This window comes from Bidens hawaiensis, unplaced genomic scaffold, assembly GCF_021521415.1.
Source record: "Bidens hawaiensis isolate Kalapana, Puna unplaced genomic scaffold, B.hawaiensis_p1.1 tig00040068_1, whole genome shotgun sequence".
Classification (NCBI taxonomy): Eukaryota; Viridiplantae; Streptophyta; class Magnoliopsida; order Asterales; family Asteraceae; genus Bidens; species Bidens hawaiensis.
Window position 1 is genome coordinate 61,484 of NW_027497061.1, and position 23,898 is coordinate 85,381.

The following is a 23,898-nucleotide window of genomic DNA, read 5'->3' on the forward strand; positions in this document are numbered from 1 at the left end:
GCAGCACGAGATCGCCAAAAGAGTTACGCTGACAAATGCCGAAAGCCTCTTGAATTTAAAGTGAACGACCAAGTATTACTCAAAGTCTCACCTTGGAAAGGTGTGGTTCACTTTGGAAAGGGAAACAAACTCAATCCACAATACGTTGGTCCTTACCGGGTAACTGAGCGCATTGGTCCAGTGGCGTACCGACTGGATCTACCAACAGAACTCAGCAGTGTACACAACGTATTCCTTGTATCCAACTTGAAGAAATGCCTATCCGACGAAACCCAAGCAGTCCCTTTGGACGAATTGCAAGTTGATGAACAGTTACGCTTCATTGAAGAACCAGTCGAAGTTTTGGATTGGGAAACCAAAACGCTTAAGCACAGCAAAATTCCAATCGTTAAGGTTCGTTGGAACTCGAGACGTGGACCCGAGTTCACGTGGGAACGCGAGGATCAAATGATGAAAAAGTATCCTCACCTTTTTGAAGGGCTGACCAAACACCGAAAACCGCGAAACCCAGCAAACCGTCAGAAATCACCGGAGGTATGAATTAAATTTTGGGACGAAATTTCTTTCTACTAGGGGATGCTATGACAAACTGAAATTTTTCTTACTTTTCAGACACTCATCGCGACTTGACTCAAATTTTCGGGACGAAAATTCTTTAACATAGGAATGATGTGACACTCGTCAATTTCAGGTTAACTCCGTTAACTCAAACTCCGTCAATTCAAACTTAAGATCACTTGATCTAGACCGCACATCTCATTACATTTAAAATAAGGTTTTAAATGACGCTTGACAAATTACTACATGTGTAGGCTTTCGGGATTGCACCGAAACGCAAACGAGTTGACGCAAACCATTGTTGATTAAACGAAAACATCAAAACAATAATTATGTGATAATTATGTGTTAGACTTATGTGTTATGTGTTAACATTGTATGAAACGTTAACTCAAGATGCAAACAAGTTAATTTAAGCTAGAAAAGTAATTATTAGAAGTTGAGGGGCCTAGATGTAACATGTTATTATTAATAATATTAATAAAACCCTAACCCCTCCCCCCTCTCTCTCCCTACAACCCGACGGCAGCCCCTCTCTCTCCCTCTCTTGCGATCGGCAGCCACCACCCACACCCATATCACACCCGTTTGATCTTGTTCTTCATAATCGGAGCATCCCACACTCGTTTCTAAGCATCTCTCAAGTTTCTCTTGGTTGTTTCTGCATTTTTAAGGTATAAATATGAAACCTAACTTTGTAAATCATGTATTAAGTGTTTATATGTTTGATTTATGCTAGATGATGATTGATTATGTGTTGGTTATTGATATTGATGATCATATGTGATTTTGAACGGTGAAAGATTGTTGAATCATTGATTGTTTGTAAACCTTAGAGGGTTACTACTGATTTTTGTGATTAATTATGTTTATTACATGTTTTAAGATATGTCGTATGCTTAGGATGCATGGTAGATGATTGTTTGTGCTTGCTGAGTTTTGACAGCAGAGATAGTTAAACTTGAACGACATGTAACTTGTTGAATATAAAATCAAACTGAGCTATTTATGAGTCTACAAGGTATTACTCTGAGTCTAGTTTTCAGAAAGTCCAACCACGCCTAATTTGGAGGTGTTTTGGTTGGTCAAACGATTTAAATGTGATTAAAGGTCAAAACTGGTACTGGACAGATTGTAAGTTATGTTTAGACAACTGTAACTAAATGTTAATGTGGAAATTGGTCGAGGTTGTTAACACTACAGGGTACTATGATGAGTCTAGTTTCAACAAAGTCCAAGTTTGTAATTTTTGGACAAGTAAAGATTAACTTTTATTATTTTACAAAACTGAAGTGCAAATCTGAATTGTGAGACCTGCTGTTAGGTTGTTTTGTAAATATCATATCTCATGAACTACAAGACCAAATGGGTTGGTTCAACTTCTGGAAGTTAACTTGTTGAGTAAGAACCTAACCCAATTGGTCTTGCATTAATTGGATTTTTCATTTAACGGGAATAACAAATAACATTCTGTTGCGCATGATTTTGACTGCTGTGAGTTTGCTGTAATTTTTTGATCATTGTGAGAAATCTATGTGGAATAAAAATACAAGAAAATATGTTCTGGAAACCTAACTCATTCATTCTTTTGTGACGATTTTTGATGAATTAATTGAGATGCTATGGTCTGTTGAATAGAGTAATCTTTCAAGTAGAATTCTGTCTTGATGAAACTAGCTGCTGAACTTTGTGAAAATACATGAAACGTGCTAATTGCTAGATAATTGTTATGTTTTGACCAAATTGCCCTTGCGGGGAATAATTGCTAGAAATGTACACTATTAATACTTGACACATAAATAATTGTTCACACGTGTAACATATCACAAATGTATTTGTTAAGTCACACACGATTCACAAACGAAACACGAAACGTATCTTGTGCATAGGTATTATGTGCCGAGTCTAGAGACTCGATAATAGTTTCAACACTTAGAAAATCTCCTTGTTGTTTTAGAACGCTAGTGAGGGTTTTCTGTGACGCGCATCACTTGGGTGACTTGTTTTTGGAATTCTTCGCAAACAGTGAGTTTCATGTTTCCCCTTTTAACTCTTTTAAACGTTTTTCACTTGGGGGAGAATACATAGTCCGAAACGCTTTTAGATTTTGTTATTAGATTATATATCACTTGTAAAGGCTAAGTGGCAAACGAAACAACTGAAGTCCTTCACACATCGAACCGTTTAGTATTGGATAATAGCGAGTCACTGTTGAGTAGTACTACTGGGTTTGACAAACCCCACCCAACGCTAAGCTCGACTGGAGGTCGAGTGGGTGTAATTTTGGCTAACACATTACCATGGTCGGGATAGACCTGGTGGCAAGGCACATGATAAACAGTCAGCTTCGGTGTCGAACACTTAGTAATACTTGCTTTATAGGCTAGCTATCTATAGATATATAATTGATTTAACACTATCTGGTAACGCAAACGCTAAACGCAAAACGCAAAACGCAAATGCTTTATTTTATATAAACTTGTGAACTCACCAACCCCGTGTTGACACTTTTAGTATGTTATTCTCTGGTAGCCGAGGCGGGCGTTCGGTATAGGATCATGCATTATTTTGAACGCTTTTGGTTATGCAAACTTGTTTTTAAACCGTTATTATTAATTGGGTTTTTAAGTCGTCCTGCGTGACGCAACGCTTGGCTTATGGTTTTACGCTTCCGCACTTATTTACACATAAACGTTTTCGTGGTTTGAAAACTTTATTTATTGTTTGATTGTAACTAATGATTCCGATCCTGTTAGTTCACACCCTCTGACGGTAAAACTCCGTTAGTGGATTTTGAGGGTGTGACAACAGCCGTCACAATCCGCCCAATGCTCTTGGTCATTGCATTATCTATTATGATGCATCGGGAAACCTACAAGAAAAAAAAACATACGTTAGAGGCAGAACAAAAGAAAATATATTAAATAGGGTAGTAAAAGGGATATACCTTGCGGATGGCATGCTTTAGCAGCTAATGGCGGTCACTGGCAGCAATAGCACACTTAGCAGTTAATGACTCAATGGTCTACTCATAAGTGGCAATCGTGTTGGCCAACTTGCCCAGATACGCCTTCCTAACCGCCGCTTCAGCTTCTAGCTCTTCATCCCGCTTACACAGGTTGACGTTCTCTTGCTCATGCTTGGCGGTAGCCTCCTTTGTTGCTAGAGTTTGGCTGCGTGCATCAGCAAGATCTTCTTTGGATTTCTTGAATGCAGCCTGAAACTCTTTATAGCGCTCAACACGCTTACAGACAGACTCCTCCAAGTCCGTCTCAGCCTTTGCTAACCTTCCTTCCATTGCAGCAAGAGCATGGCGGTGCTCTGCCGCTTCACGACCCGCCTTCCAGGCGGCCCACCACTCTTCACAACAAGTTCATATTTTTTGTGAAGAAGAATAACAACATATAAGAAGGATGAAAGAAAAAAAAATTAAAAATATTTCTTTTAATTAAATATTTTTCATTCTAAAATTTACGGTTAACAGAAAAGCAAGTGCCTTGATAGAAGAATGGTTTTGAAAGTAAGTTCATGACTATTCAAATGTCATAAGCACAACCAACATAAAATAAAAAGATAACCCCCCCCCCCCTTTGCGCAATATTGTAATTTTACCTGTTTTCGACCAAAAATATTTTAGCGCGACACCGCTTGTTTATGAATTTCTTTTTACTTTGTGAGTCCCCCCTCCCGGGATTTTTTGTCCAAGTTTTGCGCCCCTCCTCGCTAATCACTTTGTTGACTGTGTTCAGTTCTCTTTTTTTGTGTAACATCACAGAAAATATCGAGCCAAAAATGTCAAATCCAAAGTCAAAGGACCAATTCTGCCAATTTCCAAACTCAATGGGCCAAAATATAAATTCTGATTTTCTGACCCGTCGCGCTACGCGATGGATCAGAAGACAAACCCATCGCGTATCGCGATGGGCTGTCTAACACGTTGTGACACGTGTGCCACGTGGCACACGGTGGCACCGTCTGCTGCCAAGTGTCGCCGCATGGCAATACGGCTGCCACGTGTCGCAATGTGGCAGATCTATGGGCTGACTGGCTAAGCCTACGTCGCGCTACGCGACGGGCTTGCCAAGGATCCCATCGCGTATCGCGATGGGGTCCAAAATCAGCTCTATAAATAGCAGCTACGTGATTCATTCCCATTACACCAAAACTCATACACATTACTCTCTCTCTAACTTCTCTCTAGACCTCGAAAAGCGTGCCCTCGATCCGCCTCGATAAACGTGCCCAATTCCTCGATTTCCGTGCCATACCTTGATATTCCTACCACTCCTCGACGGCATTCCAAACAAGAAAGTAGTGCCGTCCCGACGATCGTCTCGAAGTGCGTGTCGTGGGTGTTGGAGTTCGATTCGTGTGTCCAAGCAAAGGGTTGATCAAGCATGTGTTAATAAAGAAAAAGGCGTCGAAGTGCTGCCCTAGTGTGTAGGGTTTATTGAGCCAAGAAAGGTAGGCATAATGCCCTAATAAAATAATAATAAAATCTTATAAAGGCTTAATACCCCAAGTCGAAGTTATGCTCGATAAACAAAGAAATATATAACAAAGAAAATAAAGAAAAGAAAAATGAAATATATATGTGAGTATATATATGTATATGATTATTCTTTGTTATAAAATATATTATTTAAATATAATGAGTATACTTAAATAATAAAGAAAGGAATACGTTTCTTAAAGAAGAAGAAACGTAGGGTTTTTATAAATAAACTAAAGGTTTATAAAGATTATATTTTAACTAAAGGTTTTAAAGTAAAAAGAGATATTGAACTAAAGGTTCATCGAGATAAATAAGACTAAAGGTCTTAAGTCCGATTGTACATCCGACTAATAAAGGTTATACTCGTACTATAGGTGTGAGATAGCAAGGAAAGACTCACGGACGGTGTTGGAATCCGATCCTATTTGAAAGGTGAATACGCCCCACTTTTACAAACTTGTTTTCAAACAAACAAACGTGTTATGTGTAAAACTTTACATGAGACTAAGTGTCTCTTAAAACATTGTAAATAAGAGTATAAGCCTAGCCCTCAGGCTGTGGTATACATTTTTCTGGATTCTTACATATGTGGAATGCAGTGGGCACATCGCACACCTCCAGCCACGATGCGCCGAACCTAAGTTATGTCTGAGTGAGAGTGACCATGTGTATATTTATGGTACCTAAGTTATGTCGGAACGCTGCAGTGTTTTGCTGAGGTGACCTAGTGTAGAGACTCGAGTTTATAATGATTGTTTAACTTAATTATTCCTAAGCCAAGATGGGCCGAGGCTTACGTGGTCTCGAGGGGTGATTAACTTAAGAAAATATTTTTAGCGTCAGCATATTCACCAGCAATCGTTGCTGATGTATTTTCTAATATTTTGCAGGTAACCAAGAATAGAGCTTGAAGGACGAAGGGCTCAAGAATCCGATGGCTCGGATATTTTGTTTAAATATTAAAATATGATGTTTTTGTAAACATATAAACAAGTAAATACTAAACGAGACTTTTGTCTCGTCTTTTGTAATGTAAATATTTATAATTTTGATCCATATGTTTTTAAAAGTCTTCCGCTAATAACCCGCTACTCTGATTTATTTACAAAAGTGGTACCAACTGTCGGTCACACTCCTAGGCCTAAGATGGGGGTGTGACAGATTGGTATCAGAGCCATCGATCTTAGCGAATTGGGTATCATAAAACAATACCCAAGATTCAATCCAAGCATAGGAAATACTTATTTGTTTATTTGAATAGGGATAAGATTGGTTGGTAACCCTTTCTTTCCCTCTCCACATTCTAAACTACCCATCAAAGTTGCCTTTCGAGAAATTAATGGAGTATTATAATAATGAAGCAAGAAGGGCAAGAAAATACTACAAGTTTCCAAGTGACATCATGAGTAAAGATTACTTTGAATCATTCTTCAATTCCAACGAAGGACATGACCAACATCCCAATATTGAACCAAGTCCCGTCTACCATCTGGACAACACCCCACATCAAGTGTACCAAGCGCCAAGACACTCAAGTTACCACCCAATAAGTCTACCTATGTACCAACCATCCGAGATCCCGTCATATTATCCTTTAGAAATTCCGACTTATCAACCAACCGAGATTCCGCCGTACTACCCAACTGGAGGTTCATCACACTTACCACCAAATCCTCACCCTTCATATGCTTTCCTCTCCAATTTACCAATCAAAGAGGAACCAAAATCTTCTTCATCCGACTAGATGCAATGCCACTCCGATCAATGAAGATGGCATACCGGCAACTCAACTATGGATTCTGCCAATTCCCGCGTCAACAAGGAAGGGGCATCTCACAAGCCCAAGATTAGAGTGACAATGCCATACGAGAAGATTCACATGCCAGCAATGACCGAAGAGGAACCGGAAGAGGAAATAGACCCTGAGGAGGAATATCCTAACAATCCAAATGAGGTAACCACACCGGAGGAAAAACAACATTCTACCCCAAGCTATGGTTCAGTCGATCTGTATATACAATTTCTCCAATAACTTAAAGGTAAGGCGTCATCAAGTTTTCCACCATACCAAGGTGAAATTCCATCCATTGAAGAACAGACCAATGAAATCCGTGAACAAAACGAAGCTGCCAATGTATTCTTCAATTATCCATCCGATGTGACTGCATCTCTGTATCCCGATCCCAAGAACCATTACGACATTGTGATGATGGGTTACCGCGACCCACCTCCGAAGTATGGATACCCAAACGAGATGCCACAAGCACAAGAGGAGCATTTGGATCGAGCCTTGCACGAAACTGATGATCTTAGGAAGAAGTTAGCTATGGACGGAAAGAAAAAGAAGAAGATAGGAGAGAAGCTTCTTCGAAAGTGCAACAAGCTAACCAAGGTGGTGAAGAAATTCATGAAGGATTGAGAGGATGATGATGATAGCATGTTTACAAGAGATGAAGTATACATGTTAAGATAGTTTGTGTGATATATATAACATATGATGTAATAAGGATAGGAGTTTATTATCGCCTAGAACAATATATAAGTATGTTGTAAAATAATATACGTATCATTTTATGATACGTATATATATGTGTGAAATAAATAAAAATTGTGTATTAAGAAAAGAAATATGTTAAATTTCAGATAAAAAGTAAAAGATTGAAAAAGAATAAAAGATAAGAATGTCTAGACAAAGTGATAACCGAGAGGTTTCCCGAAAGGAAGTCGAGAAACGAGAAGAAAGAGGGAAAGGTCCCGAAAATGAACGAGAGGAACCAATTCCCGATAAATATATGAATCAAATCCAACAAATGATCAAAAAGGATGTTAGGGAAGAATCTGAATTTAGATCACAATCTAGACAAACAAAACATTCCCAATTTGTTCACCCTTCCCAAAATCTGTTAAGTCTCGCCCGAAACCATCTCATTTAGAAGAAAGTGTTCATGAGTCGAATGCCGATGGAGGCGTTAGACAAGAATTTAAGAAACTCAAGATAGGTGGGTGTTCGTTTAAAGACTTTAAGTACTATGGGCCAAAAGAGTTTCATGGTGACAAGGGAGCCATCACAACGGTGATGTGGCTTGAAGAAATGGAGACGATTGTGATTACAAGCAAGTGTTCTGAAGAGGAGAAGATTCAGTATTCTGCCCTGATGTTCAAAGGTGAAGCACTAGAATGGTGGAACACGTTAATGATGAGTAGAGGAAGGGAGGTGATGTATAGTTTGACCTGGAACGAGTTCAAAGAGTTGTTGATGTCAAAATTCTGTCCGATGCATGAAACGGACCAAATTCAAACCAAGTTCTTGACTCACAAGGTTGTTGGAACGAACCTTCATGAGTATAACACGAAATTTCACGAATACTGTCGTTTGGTTCCCCAGCTGGTTACCCCTGAATCCAGCAAAGTTACTCGTTACATTTGGGGACTGCCACGAGAGATTCGTGACATGGTGAGGTCACACTTTCCACAAACCGCTGACTCTGCGATGGAGTTGGCTCGATACTTGATGGGCTGAATGATTAGCAATAAAGAGGAAGATAAGAAGGTCGTAGCAACACACGACTCAAAGAAAGGAGGAGACACCCGTTTCAAGGGTAAAGGAGTTGACCAACGAAGGTCTGTCTCCAATCTCGGCATCCCTCAATGCAAAATTTGTAAGAAATATCATAGAGGTAGATGCAACTTTGCTACTCGAGTCTGTGAATCGTGTAATAGAACCGGTCACGCAACGGCCGATTGTTGGAAGAAGAAGATGACCTGCTACAACTGAAAGGAAATGGGACATCTTAGCTTCGAGTGCCCCAAAAACAAACCCGCGACTTGTGGTGCGGGTGGTAGCGGTCAAAAGAATGAGCCCAAGAAGGGCAATGCAAGAGTCTTCGTCCTTGATACGAAGAAAGCGGCCGACACACCGGAAACCATTACCTGTACGTTCCTTGTTAACAACGCTTATGCTAGAGTCTTGTTTGATTCAGGAGCCAACTTAAGTTTTATAGATTATAACTTTTGTAGTCTATTAAACGAACCTTTAATCAAACTAAATAATTCTCTAAGCGTCGAGACCGCTAATGGCAAAACCGTTAAAATCACCGAAGCCTTAGAAAACGGAAAAATCTTATTAGCCGGTTATGTTTTGCCTATTCAATTGCTACCTATGACTCTTGTTGGGTTTGATGTTGTATTGGGTATGGATTGGTTATCTGACAACCATGCTCGTATCCTCTGCAATAGCAAGACCGTTGAAATTCGAGCCCCTGATAAACGAACTATTTGAATTGAAGGGGATAAAGACGCTGGCCAAGTTAGCCTAATCTCAATGATAAGGGCTAACAAATGTTTAAATCAAGGATGCTTAGCATTCATGGCCTACGTCACTGAAGAATCAAAGCCCAAAGAAATCAAGACGTTCCTATAGTTTCCAATTATGCCGATGTCTTTCCTGATGAACTTCCTAGCATTCCTCCCGATCGTGAAGTAGAGTTTAGAATCGATCTTATTCCCGGTACTGTTCCGATCGCAAAAGCTCCGTATCGCCTCGCCCCAACCTAGATGAAGGAACTAAAGAAACAACTAGAAGATCTTCTCGAGAAAGGTTTTATACGACCAAATTCATCACCATGGGGAGCACCAATACTATTCGTCAAGAAGAAGGATGGATCCATACGCATGTGCATTGACTATCAAGATCTCAACAAAGTCACAATCAAAAATCGTTATCCACTCCCTCGAATCGATGATCTATTCGACCAACTTCAAGGTGCTAGCTTCTTTTCTAAATTCGATCTTCGTTCCGGCTATCACCAAATCAAAGTTCAATCTGAAGATGTTCCGAAAACTGCCTTTCGAACAAGGTATGGCCATTATGAGTTCACCGTTATACCATTTGGACTTACTAATGCACCATCCGCGTTCATGGACATGATGAATCGTATCTGTAAGCCTTACTTGGATAAATTTGTTATCGTCTTCATCGACGACATACTTATTTACTCTAAGTCTAAGGATGATCATGAAGTCCACCTTCGAACATTACTTGAAATTCTAAGAACCGAGAAGTTGTACGCCAAGTTCTCGAAATGCGAGTTCTGGTTGCATAAGGTGCAATTTCTTGGACACATCATCAACGTTAACGGTATTCAAGTGGACCCCGCAAAAATTGAAGCTATCTCTAAGTGGGAGATCCCAAAGTCGCCAACCGAGATCCGAAGTTTCTTAGGATTGGCCGGCTATTACCGTAGGTTCATCGAAAACTTTTCCTGAATCGTTGTTCCCCTAACTTCTTTGACTCGCAAAAATATCAAGTATGAATGGGGAGCAAAGCAACAAGAGGCGTTCGATATACTTAAACAAAAGCTTACCCAAGCTCCTATACTAGCCTTGCCAGAAGGTACTGAGGATTTCGTTGTTTTTAGTGACGCATCTCATTCTGGTTTAGGATGTGTGATAATGCAACGAAAGAAAGTAATCGCCTACGCCTCTCGTCAACTCAAGGTGCACGAAAATAACTATACGACTCACGATCTAGAGTTAGGCGCCATAATCTTTGCATTAAAGATATGGAGGCACTATCTCTATGGAGTAAGATTTATCGTGTACACCGATCATAAAAGCTTGAAACACATCTTCAAACAAAAAGAGCTTAATATGCGCCAACGATGCTGGATGGAAACTCTCAACGACTATGACTGTGAAATCATTTACCATGAAGGCAAAGCCAACGTTGTGGCTGACGCCTTGAGTCGTAAAGAGCACGAAAGGCCAAAAAGAGTCCGAGCGTTAAGGCTAGAACTTCAAAACGATCTTATTGACCAAATCAAATCTGCTCAAACTCAAGCGATCAATGAAAACAAGATCTCCTATGAAAAACGTAACGGCACTATTGACTCGCTAGTTAAAGGTGACGATGGTATCCTTAAAATGGGAAACCGAATTTGGGTACCAATCATTGGGGACTTGCGTGAAAAGATTATGAACGAAGCTCATAAATCCAAATACATGATGCACCCCGGTAGTGACAAAATTTATCAAAACCTTAAGCCAAACTACTGGTGGAATTGGATGAAAAAGGACATCGCTTCGCATGTTGCGAAATGCTTAACTTGTTTGAAAGTCAAGGCTGAACACCAAAAGCCTTCTGGACTGCTTCAGCAACCTGAACTTCCCGTATGGAAGTGGGAGTTAATAACCATGGATTTCATAACCAAACTCTCAAAGACGACTTAACAACATAATGTTATTTGGGTGATCGTCGATAGATTAACCAAATCCGCTCACTTTATTCTGATCAATGAGTCGTACTCAATGGATAGGTTAGCGCGTATTTATGTAAACAACATCGTTGCTTTGCATGGAGTACCGCTATCTATAATTTCTGATCGAGACAGCCGTTTCACGTCTCATTTTTGGAAAGCTTCCAACAAGCACTCGGTACAAAACTAAACCTTAGCACTGCCTATCATCCGCAAACTGATCGACATAGTGAAAGGACTATTCAAACGTTGGAAGACATGCTTCGGGCTTGTGTGATTGACTTAGGTGGAAGTTGGGATGACCACTTACCCATAATGGAATTCTCGTACAATAATAGCTATCACACGAGTATTCAAGCCTCACCATTCGAGGCGTTATATGGTCGAAAATGTAGAACGCCCGTGTGTTGGTCTGAAACCGGAGATAATCAATTGTCTGGACCCGAGATAGTCCAAGAAACCACTGACAAAATTCTTCAAATTCGAGAACGACTTAAGACGGCACGTGATCGCCAAAAGAGTTATGCCGATGTCCGCCGTAAGCCGTTGGAGTTCAATGTTGGTGACAAAGTTTTATTAAAGGTCTCGCCATGGAAAGGCGTAGTTCGCTTCGGCAAGAAAGGAAAGCTAAGTCCTCGATTCGGTGGACCCTTCGAGGTACTTGAACGAATCAGCACTGTTGCATATCGTTTGAGACTACCCGAGGAAATGCAAGGGATACACGTCGTATTCCATGTTTCGAATATGCGTAAGTGTTTAGCCGACAAATCTCTTTCAATGCCATTAAAAGATTTAGAAATTAACGAAAAATTAAAATTCATTGAAATACCAATACAAATAGAAGATTCGAAAACAAAGAAACTTAAAAAGACGAATATTAAAAATCGTGAAGGTAAAATGGGATTCCCAAAGAGGACCCGAGTACACATGGGAACTCGAGTCCGAAATGAAAAAGATATACCCCCACTAATTCTTATGAAGCAATCTCGAGGACGAGATTTATTTCAAGGTGGGGAGGATGTAACATCACGGAAAATTTCGAGCCAAAAATGTCAAAATCCAAAGTCAAAGGACCAATTCTGCCAATTTCCAAACTCAATGGGCCAAAATATAAATTCTGATTTTCTGACCCATCGATGGATCAGAAGAAAGACCCATCACGAATCGCGATAGGCTGTCTAACACGTTGTGACACGTGTGCCACGTGGCATACGGTGGCACCGTCTGTCGCCACGTGGCGCAACGCCTGCCACGTGTCGCCACATGGCAGGTCTATGGGCTGACTGGCTAAGCCTACGTCGCGCTATGCGACGGGCTTGCCAAGGAACCTATCGCGTATCGCAATGGGATCCAAAATCAGCTCTATAAATAGCAGCCACGTAATTCATTCCCATTACACCAAAACTCATACACATTACTCTCTCTCTAACTTCTCTCTAGACCTCGAAAAGCGTGCCCTCGATCCGCCTCGATAAACGTGCCCAATTCCTCGATTTCCGTGCCATACCTTGATATTCATACCACTCCTCGAAGACATTCCAAACAAGAAAGTAGTGTCGTCCCGACGTTCCGACGATCGTCTAGAAGTGCGTGCCGTGGGTGTTGGAGTTAGATTTGTGTGTCCAAGCAAAGGGTTGATCAAGCGTGTGTTAATAAAGAAAAAGGCGTCGAAGTGTTGCCCGAGTGTGTAGGGTTTATTGAGCCAAGAAAGGTAGGCATAATGCCCGAATAAAATAATAATAAAATCTTATAAAGGCTTAATACCCCAAGTCGAAGTTATTCTCGATAAACAAAGAAAATAAAGAAAAGAAAAATGAAATATATATGTGAGTATATATATGTATATGATTATTCTTTGTTATAAAATATATTATTTAAGTATAATGAGTATACTTAAATAATAAAGAAAGTAATACGTTTCTTAAAGAAGAAGAAACGTAGGGTTTTTATAAATAAACTAAAGGTTTATAAAGATTACTTTTTAGCTAAAGGTTTTTAAGTAAAAAGAGATATTGAACTAAAGGTTCATCGAGATAAAATAAGACTAAAGGTCTTAAGCAGGATTGTACATCCGACTAATAAAGATTATACTCGTACTATAGGTGCGAGATAGCAAGGAAAGACTCACGGACGGTGTTGGAAGCCGATCCCATTTGAAAGGTGAATGCGCCCCACTTTTACAAACTTGTTTTCAAACAAACAAACGTGTTATGTGTAAAACTTTACATGGGACTAAGTGTCTCTAAAAACATTGTAAATAAGAGTATAAGCCTAGCCCTCTGGCTGTGGTATACGTTTGTCTGGATCCTTACATATGTGGAATGCGGTGGGCACATCGCACCACGCTTGGTCACGACCTCCAGCCATGATGGGCCGGACCTAAGTTATGTCCAAGTGAGACTGGCCATGTGTATATTTATGGTACCTAAGTTATGTCGGAACGCTGCGGTGTTTTGCTGAGGTGACCTAGTGTAGAGACTCGAGTTTATAATGATTGTTTAACTTAATTATTCCTAAGCCAAGATGGGCCGAGGCTTACGTGGTCTCAAGGGGTGATTAAGTAAAGAAAATATTTTTAGCGTCAGCATATTCACCAGCATTCGTTGATGACGTATTTTCTAATATTTTTGCAGGTAACCAAGAATAGAGCTTGAAGGACGAAGGGCTCAAGAATCCGATGGCTCGGATATTTTGTTTAAATATTAAAATATGATGTTTTTGTAAACATATAAACAAGTAAATACTAAACGAGACTTTTGTCTCGTCTTTTGTAATGTAAATATTTATAATTTTGATCCTTATGTTTTTAAAAGTCTTCCGCTAATAACCCGCTACTCTGATTTATTTACAAAAGTGGTACCAACTGTCGGTCACACTCCTAGACTTAAGATGGGGGTGTGACATTTTGTGTGTTCTTTTCTCAGTTGTTTAATACTTTAATTATTAGTATAATATAGAACGCTCCTTGATTAAAATAAAACTCTCGCTAAAGGGAGAGGAATGGAGTATTGCGTGATAATTGGTCAGTTTGGTTAATACTAATTGGTTTGAAGTTGTTTTGACACAGCAACGCTCTGCCCTTTTTTAACATGAATTTTCACAATTGCTCTCCATTTATATAATCTTTATTTATTTTTGTTATAATTTTATTGTGTAACTATTTTTGCAGCATGGTCTGGATTCCGTTTGCATTGGTGTTGCATCCTTTTGCGCATCATGGTGTTTAGCTTAGAAGAGTAAGGCCCCCTTCCTCTTTCCTAAGAATAGTAAACATGTGTGATTTTGTAATCCCCAACCGCACTTATTTTTAAAGTTCATATTTCATATTTCAGGTTGTCGAAATCCTTAGGGACCTGTCTTTTTGATTGTCCTGTTGTGGATGCTCTCAACGTGCTCACAACAGAAATAATGGAACTATTAAGCAGCTTTAATTATGCATGACTACAGTCCTCACTATACTTAATTGTTAGATATTTGAAATTTTAGTTATACTAATTAATAATTTGTACCTAATGTATTAAAAACCATTGTTTGTTTCTTTGATATATTATACAACGCTTAAAATATGTATTTGAGATAAGATGTTATTATTACTCATGTTATACATTTTTTTCGCAGTTAATCATGAATTATCGTCTTATTAAACTACCATTCTTCGCCATTCGGAGATTTTCGATTTCTAATCATATACGTAATTCATTTACATATACAATAAAACTTCCAACTCCATAATGACAAAATCATATATAGTTGACGTAGGAACCTAATAACGGATGGAATTATCGTATTGGACATACACTCATACACACCATACGTAATACCATAGCTATTATTGGATGAACGGAAAATAAAATGTTTAAAACTAGAGTTTACCGGTAATACACAACAAAATGAATCTAACCAAACGGCTCAATAAAAAACGTTCAGTTTTTTAAAGCGCTACTTAATACTGATAGTTAATCAATTGCTATAGTCACCGCTTCTATTATCTAACATTAGTTAGGATACCTGCCGCAACGCGTGAGCTCTTCTACTAGTATAGTTTATATAGTTTTAGGACCTCAAAAACCGGTTCCAACAGTCCTAAAACGGCTACCAACGGCTCTATTTTGTTAACTGCAGCTCATTTATTGCTAAAACCCGGTGGAACCGATTATTCCGGATACCAACCGGAACCGGGATGGAACTAGAACTTAGTAGGAACCGATTTTTGAAAGAAATGGGAGAGCCGGGTAGGATTTTTTGGGTATAAAATAACCCAAACTAGGTATTGGGTACACCACGTATCACCCGAAACCAGTTCCAGGTCAATTCCACCAGATCAGATACAGATACGGTTTTTTTGCACGTCTAACCATGAACATGATAATATATACATCATGTAGTTGCATTCTAATGCAATTTAATAAAAGTAATGTCATCTTAATCGTGTAGAAATTCTTAAATATTCCTAAATGGTTTTATTTAAATAAATAAATAAACTTTTAGCGCGCAATATCATAGTTTGTATAATCATAATTATAAGAAAAGTTAACATACAAATTAAATTAATATACTAATTATAAAAATCAAGTAGTGTAATTATATAATTACATCATAATGTAACTACACTATTTTATATATATAATTACACTTCTTGATTCTCACAATTACCACATTAATTTAATTTGTATTTGATATAAACACATCAAAATAAGCTCATTAATAAATTATACACACCTTAATACCATTGGACTTCAAGCTCTTTGGTAAATTATACAATTAATGGAAAACTATTATAAATGAAACAAACCCAAGCTTATATAATACTTATCATCATCATCATCATCATCCTACTCAGTATATCCCACCAATAGCAATGCTATGGTAGGGTCTGAGGAGGGTAAGATGTAGACAGCCTTACCTCTATCCCACAGGGATAGAAAAGCTGCTTCCGTTGAGACCCCCGGCTCGATAGTAGTTTTGTATCAAGCCTTGGACATAAGGCACATAACACTCAATCATCGGGACACCGGCTGATTGATGCATGTGCCCTTGTCTTTCGGCTATCAACGCCACCACATGAAACCTAATTAACATTCCGCCACTTTTAACGTTATTTTCACGAGATTAGTAAAATAACGTCAAAATTAGTGCAATTTTACTTTTGCCCACCCGAGGATTCACACATATATATATTATATGCGCGCACCGCAAGCAGTGCTTATATAATACTTAAAGAATATTAAATGCTGCTTCACCTCTACATAGCTAATTATATCAACACTACGCAATCAATCACAAGTAGCGGTTACACCAAAAGGTATTTCAACTCCAATTTTATTTTTATTTTCTTCTACTATCATGATGACAACAATAAATTTTAAAATATATCCGTCTAGCAAGAAATTCGAACTCAAATCCACCAGCTACGGTCACTTCTCGCCACACAAGCATCTTGCCGCCTGTAATGCGAAATAGGTGAGGATGATATCCGCACCAGCACGCCTCAAACACATGAGTGATTCCAGCATTACTTTTTGTTCGTCAATCATTTTTAAGACACCCCCGGCTTTTATCATCGAGTACTCTCCAGAAACCTACAACCCCAAAACATATGAAATAAAATATTTAATGACTCGACTACACTACATGTATAAATTGCAAAAGTTACTTTTTAGCATGTTTTATAGGAACCAAACATTTCTATTTCATTTAATCATCTATGTTTTCACCCATAAAATTTCGAATGTTCAATTCAGATACCACTTAGAAATAATATGGGTCAAAGTCTAGGGCTGTGATTAGTAGTGTGAAAGAGCAGAGCAGAGCCTGGGCACGTTTGGGCTTAGCTAGGCCCGTTTAACTCACGAGAGCTCAACTTGTTTCAAGCTTTATTTATAAACCTGAAGCTCGGCTCATGAATAGTTTTTCAAGCTCGGGCTTGGCTCGTTAATTAATAATTTATTAATTGATATATATTGATAACCATTTAATTCAAATTTTTATTAAATAAAATATATATAAATAATAGACTCGCAAGCTAGCTCTAGCACAAGCTTGACATGTGAGGCTCGGGCTCAGGCTCGAGCTTGTTTAAGCTCGGTTTGATTCGAGCTTTTAGCAAGTCAGCCTCAAGTAGCTCACGAGCGGCTTGACTCGTTTACATCTCTAGCAACAACTGTGTTGGGTTGGCAGATTAACGGCACATTAAAATCATGTAGCCTGAACACAACAGTGTAACATGTTAATCTAAACGGGTCAAGTAGGTTGTAATCATGTTTAAATGGGTTAAATGTATATAACTAAGTTGATGGGTTGAACTTAAATATGATATAATTATTTTATTTTTTCACTTGAATTTTAAGTGGGCTGTTATTATTAGTATAGCCCAAACACGATTCGTTTACCTATCCAAACGACTTCCTTATTCATCTTTCTTAGAAGGGTACTTTAGACAACTATCACAAACAAAACTTGTACTAGAAAAACATGTTAACAGTATATGTGTATATGGCCCGATACATATCAGTTGATATTAACATTAGAACTAAAGATTACCTGATATGCAGCAATTGGCAATGGAGAGTTATCACGGAGCAACCTAACAACATCTAAGTAAGGCAAGCCCGGTTTTACCTGTGACCAATCAGAGGTGATTGTGGTTAAGATATTATTTCAACAGTAAAATAATCAAACTTAAGGGAAAAATACTGACCAGAAGGATGTCGGCCCCTTCAGACTGGTCTGCACGCAATTCAATCAGGGCTTCTCTATAGTTTGCTGGGTTCATTTGGTAACTTTTGCACAAAAGCCAAAGTTAATACACTATATTGAGTTTATTCTATCAAGTTTCACATTACAAAACTAATAAGCAAAGAAACATAATGTTATACAAAGGCTGCATACGTTTTCTTGTCTCCGAAACGAGGATTTGAGTCTAAAGCTTCTCGAAATGGACCGTAAAATGAGCTGGCATATCTGTACATAACAAATCAAACACGTTTTTAAAAAAACTAACCAACATAAAAAATATAAATATAGTGGTGTACTATATTAGTGAGTTAGATCAGAAATTTACTTTGCGGTATATGACATAATAGACACATGTTGGAAACCTTCAGCATCAAGGGCTGACCGGATTGCCCCTACACGGCCATCCATCATGTCACTCGGGCTTACAACATCTGCCCCCGCACGAGCCTATAAAAGAAACACACATTGCCAAAACTAAACTTTCAGAAACACTTGGTATGTAACATATCACAAATGAAAATATGCAAATACCTGTGACACAGCTTGTTTGCACAACTGATGAACAGTCTCATCATTCATTATAACTCCTGTATAATTTTGTAACACATGAGTGCATTAATCAAATTGCAATTGAGGAGAAAGTTTCATCATTTCTTCCAATATTTTGTACACGATACGGATCGAAGCTCAAAACATGAACTTTAGGACACAAAAAAAAGGGTATGTAAATTACCATCTTCTCTAACGATACCATCATGTCCATCAGAAGAATATGGATCTAGAGCAACATCAGTGTAAATAATCTATCAACATAAACATTAAACCATTAAAACATTTGACAAAAAAATAAACTCATCAAAATAAAATAAAACCAAAAAGAATCGATGTACATTCTTACAAGATCAGGGTACTTGTCCTTAAGCAACCGAATAGTTCGAGGTACCAGTCCATTATCATTGTATGCTTCATCTCCAGTGGGACTCTAAAGATCCAAAAACCACATTATTTTACACTTTTGAAACAGAAACATCGAATTGAAATATAAAAAACCACCTTTAGCGCGTCCGGGACTTTAGGGAAAAGCACAACACTATTGACCCCAACATCACGAGCCTTGGCGACCTAATATAGAACACCGCATCATTCATTTCATACATGTTTCAAACAATCCTAACAAAACCAATATATTATATTTATATATGGAATTTAACCTCTTCAACAAGCCCATGTCTCCATCCAAGCCTATAGCAACCAGGCATGGCACCAATAGGTGTGTCCTCTTCACCTGCAAATCCAAAGAAGAATAAAGATCCACAAAATAAAGAAAATAAAAAAGTCTTAGCCACAATTTAGACCTTCATGAATAAAAAGAGGGTACACAAAATTTGCAGGCGACAAGCTTGTTTCCTGGAACGCAGATCTCAAGACCGCCGACCGACGATTACGACGCGGCCGAGATGTAATGTTCTTCATGCATGAACAGACGTAACATGTAAAGATCAAAAAGCAAATTCATAACTTTGGGATAACGAACTTAAGATGAAAACACATACAATCGAAGCATTCACGGGAGTTCCAGCCGGATATGCGGGAACGGGTGGCACTGGAGGTGCTTCAGGGACGTTTCCAGCGACAACCGCAGCTTCACATTCTGCATCACTCATACCCAACTTTTTGATGGGACCATCATTTGTAGAAGCCTTTACTACAAGCATACGCCTATGTGACATACTGCATACCGATGGGCAAGTCGGAAGAGCATTCAGATTGAATTTTCCATGACTCAGGCAATCTAGGCCCTTGATTGTTCCAACATTCAATGCCATAACTTTTCTACACCAACAACAAATTACAAATAAAAGCTATTAAAAAAAAACTTTGAAGAGATGTTAAAAAGGTAACATAAAATAAAAAAGACCAATAAATCAAAGAAATAAAACCCAGAAAAAAAAAAAGCAGATTTAACAAATAAATCACAGAAATAAAACCCAGAAAAAAATGCAAATGTAACAAATAAATCGAAGAAATAAAACTTATAGAAAATAATGCAAAGTTAACAAATGACTGAAATTCAATTTAATACATCAAACCCTAAGACACAAATGACGGGATGGAACGATTAAAGTTTATGAGGACGAGAGAGTTTCTGGATTGATGTGATACCTGAGCTGCCGGAGGAGTTATACAGCGCCGCCGGAAAGAGTGGATGGATTGAGGAAGGGAGCGATTATTATTATTATTATTATTATTATTATTATTATTATCAGCAGCAGCAGCAGCAGTAGGTAAGGATGATGGATGAAGTTCACACTGTCATGGTTTTAGTTTTAGATCAGATTTTGTTATTTATTTTCTTCTTTTCTTTTACCATAAAATGACACTAAAGTTTTTGTTTTTACAAATTTACACGGCATCTTAAAGTTTCATGAATTTTATTATTAATCAACCACATGGTGAAAGAGTCTCGATTCTATGTTTGTAATGTAAACTAGAGGTGACGGGTTAATAAGTTGAACATGTCTATATTTTTATTTGTGTTATGAACATTGAATATAATCCCTTCACACTCCAAATTATGCAACCCGGACTCATAACATATTAAACAATTTGTTTAGAGCGGGTTGGCGGGTGATAGTTAGGTTGTAAAAGTGTTAATCGTGTTGGTGGGTTGTGAAAAGTGGGTTAAAACAGCAAAAAGGGTTATGGTCAACATGTTACACAAGTTGAAGACTGTTTGATTTAAACGGGTTAAAACTTTGACTAGAAAACGACCCATTTGCTACACTTGTTAGAGACAAACTAAAACCTAATGATCATCATAGTTGTGTTTGGGTCGTATTTTGAGTTGTGTCAAAGTTTCTACCCTTAAATTCTAAACAGATTTTTGTTAACCAAGCGAAACGTTAATAGTACTTTTATTTAAGCTCGACTCAAGCTCGAGCTTGGGCTATAGAGGCTCATGCTTAACTTGTTTTGAGTTTTTATCTATCCAAGCTCAAGTAGCTCACAAACAACTCCGCTCGTTTGAGCCCCTAATTCTATACAAGATTATATTCTTTATAAAAATCTAGGCATTTTAGTCATTTTAATGTTAAAAGTACTTTCACGGTGTTCTTTTTGTGAATGTGAATGTTAGTTTTCAAAAATACACATTTACGTTAGAATGATTTATCATGGATAGATAATTAGTTGGTGACTTGCAGAGCCGACTCTGAGAAAGCAAACAAAGTTTTGGGCCAAATGCGAAGATTTTTCTAGGCCAAAAATAGAATGAGTGTCACACCTCGACCAAAGGCGGCGGAACATGCTGGGATGCGACGATTGCCCATAAGCGCATGACTCTATTTAAAGCGACAATATTTAACAAACTTATTTCGTTTCACAACATCGAAAATGTCACATAACCAAATATTCGTAAGTCAAATACAACAAAATATAGCAAATCAAATATTGTTCATTTTTGCTAATATCCAAACAGTATTTGTGACGTTTTCTTCTCCAAACTCCAAATCAACCTAGATGCAAACCTGTAACATTTCATAAAATAAAGTTTGTCAACACAAAGGTTGGTGAGCAATTCATAAGTTTGAACATATAAGTATACAGTAATAAAAGACACAATCTTGTATGCAGAACAAGAAATAAATAGCAATATTTTGGATAATATGAGGTCGCTAATAAGAATACATTAGCGGCACCGTCTATAAGAGAATACCAAATAGATTTGGATTTCATGAGGTCGTTAATAAGTTTACATTAACGGCACCGTGTTATAAGAGAATACCTTATAGTTCACGTATTTATGATTCAACCCTCCAAAGCGGTAAACACATAAGCATATAATCATGTAGGCATAGAACACCAAATCGAGCATTTATTTAAGAAAAGAATACAATAATGTTTATCGTTTAAGACTCAAATATAAAGCATTTAATTTGAATAAGTATGAAATGTCACCCCCAAAACAAAATATCAAAAACGAGGGATGAATGTACTCACGTTCAAGTAATAAACTTGAAAAGTTGGTAATTTGAAGATTTGCCGGAACGACGAGTTAACGTATGAAGCCTAAATAAAAGAAAGTCTTGGATTTAGAAAGGTTGTCTTGAAGATCTTTAAATAAAATAATTGTTGCAAAAAGTAAACAATTCAAGTTCAAGGTTTATAATATAAATATTTAAGAATTTAGAATACCCTTTAAAATGTAAGTTTGCTCGAAACCGGGTTAAAGTATCTAACCTTAATATTTACTTAACCAAAAAATGCAAGTTCTTTTGGGACAAAGATACTAAAACAGGTATTTAATGAGTGTTCGGGTTGTTGGTTCGGGTCTTGATAATTGATCAAACCCAAAGTCAACTTTCCAAAATAATGAATGTTATGAGATAACTCAATAAAACTTATTAAAACTTAACCAAGTATGTAGTTCTATTGTTTTAGAACTAACAACGCACGTTAAGCGAGTGTTCGGTTTTGTTGGTCCAAACTATGTTATGAGATCAAGTTGGATCCAACATTTCCAAGTACTTAAAGAAAATAATTAAAATCATTTTGTAAACTATTTTTAAAGAAATATACAAGTCTTGATAGCTAAAAACACACTTGTATGTCTTATGCGAGTAAAAAATCGAATTGGTCCGGTTTCCATCTCACAATACGTTCCTTGATAGCTTCCACATGCCCAAATAACCAAGAACTTGTACAAATGAATTTAGAAACTTAATTTAACATAAAGCATGTTTAAAACAATTATTTAACAAAACTAGTAACAAGTTCGGTTCACGGTTTGGACTATTTACGGTTAAACCGAGGTTAGTCTTTACAAACCCCCACCATGGAACTTCATAAATATGACAAACAAACTAAAAGAGCATAAGTTAAACAAGATTAATATGTGCAACAAGTTATATAAGTGTATATATATCAAGGACCATGAAAGTCCTACATGTAGCCTTGCCTTACGAAGTCCAAAGCTTAACCAACCGGAGTCGAGGAAGCAACTACCAAATGTAACAAGGGGTGTGTGTTATACATATGTTGTACCACCATATTCAAGTATAAATAAGACTACATAAGCTAATTAGAATGAAAGAAATAACTCAGTTTGACTTTTAGAAGTCAAACATTCAAGAAAACTAAGAAAACAACCTTTAGATCTTTGAATATGAGAGAGTTTTTGGTGTTGTAGCAGGGATTAATGGGTGGAAATGGTGGTGTATATATAGGGTAAGTTGTAAGGGTCAAGCATAAAGGGTTTTCATGAAAATGGGATGGTTTAAGTCACATGTTTGCTTAAAAACTAACAAAAAACGACTTCTGTGCAGACCTCCTTAGCGTGGCACTAAGGTCTCTGCCCCTTGATCTTAGTGTGGCGCTAACGTCACAAAGGGAAAATTCTGAACTTTCAAAATTGGTAGTTTTGGTCCCCGTAGTTGTTTTTAAGTGTTTTAAGGCCATTTTAGGGACCGAAACGGGTGATTTTGAGACCCGAAAAGTATAAAACAATAATGTAACATAAAATCCAATATTTTATATATCATGAGTTTCGGTTTACAAAGCGGGTCGGTTTACAACATAAAACAACACGAATACGAATACTATCGAGACCCAAATTTGACAAATGTCAAGTATTCCCTACTTTAGAAAATTACGTCCCGAAATTAAGATGAAGACGACGATGCAAACAAATGTGGATACTTGTCTTTCATTGCGTCTTCTCGTTCCCAAGTAAACTCTTCGCTGCACCATGATTCCCATCGAACTTTGACTAACCAAATACGACTATGCTTAGTTTTCTTCTCGTTGCGATCCATGATCTCACCAGGTCATTCAACCATGATCATCGACTCATCGATA

The 23,898-nt window shown here is 37.8% G+C and overlaps 1 protein-coding gene across 1 annotated transcript; it reads right to left on the minus strand.

The window, feature by feature from the left end:
- Positions 1-16,529: 16,529 nt before the first annotated feature.
- Positions 16,530-20,373, minus strand: LOC143591796 (delta-aminolevulinic acid dehydratase, chloroplastic-like). The gene is made up of 13 exons (XM_077071891.1): positions 20,206-20,373; positions 19,596-19,875; positions 19,398-19,509; positions 19,254-19,327; positions 19,096-19,164; positions 18,941-19,024; positions 18,776-18,845; positions 18,574-18,629; positions 18,368-18,489; positions 18,196-18,267; positions 18,005-18,086; positions 17,848-17,925; positions 16,530-16,886 (listed from the first exon to the last, which is right to left on the minus strand). The coding sequence occupies exons 2-13, from the start codon at positions 19,866-19,868 to the stop codon at positions 16,722-16,724; spliced, it is 1,257 nt and encodes a 418-aa protein (XP_076928006.1). The 5' UTR covers positions 19,869-19,875; positions 20,206-20,373; the 3' UTR covers positions 16,530-16,721.
- Between the last annotated feature and the right edge of the window lie 3,525 nt (positions 20,374-23,898).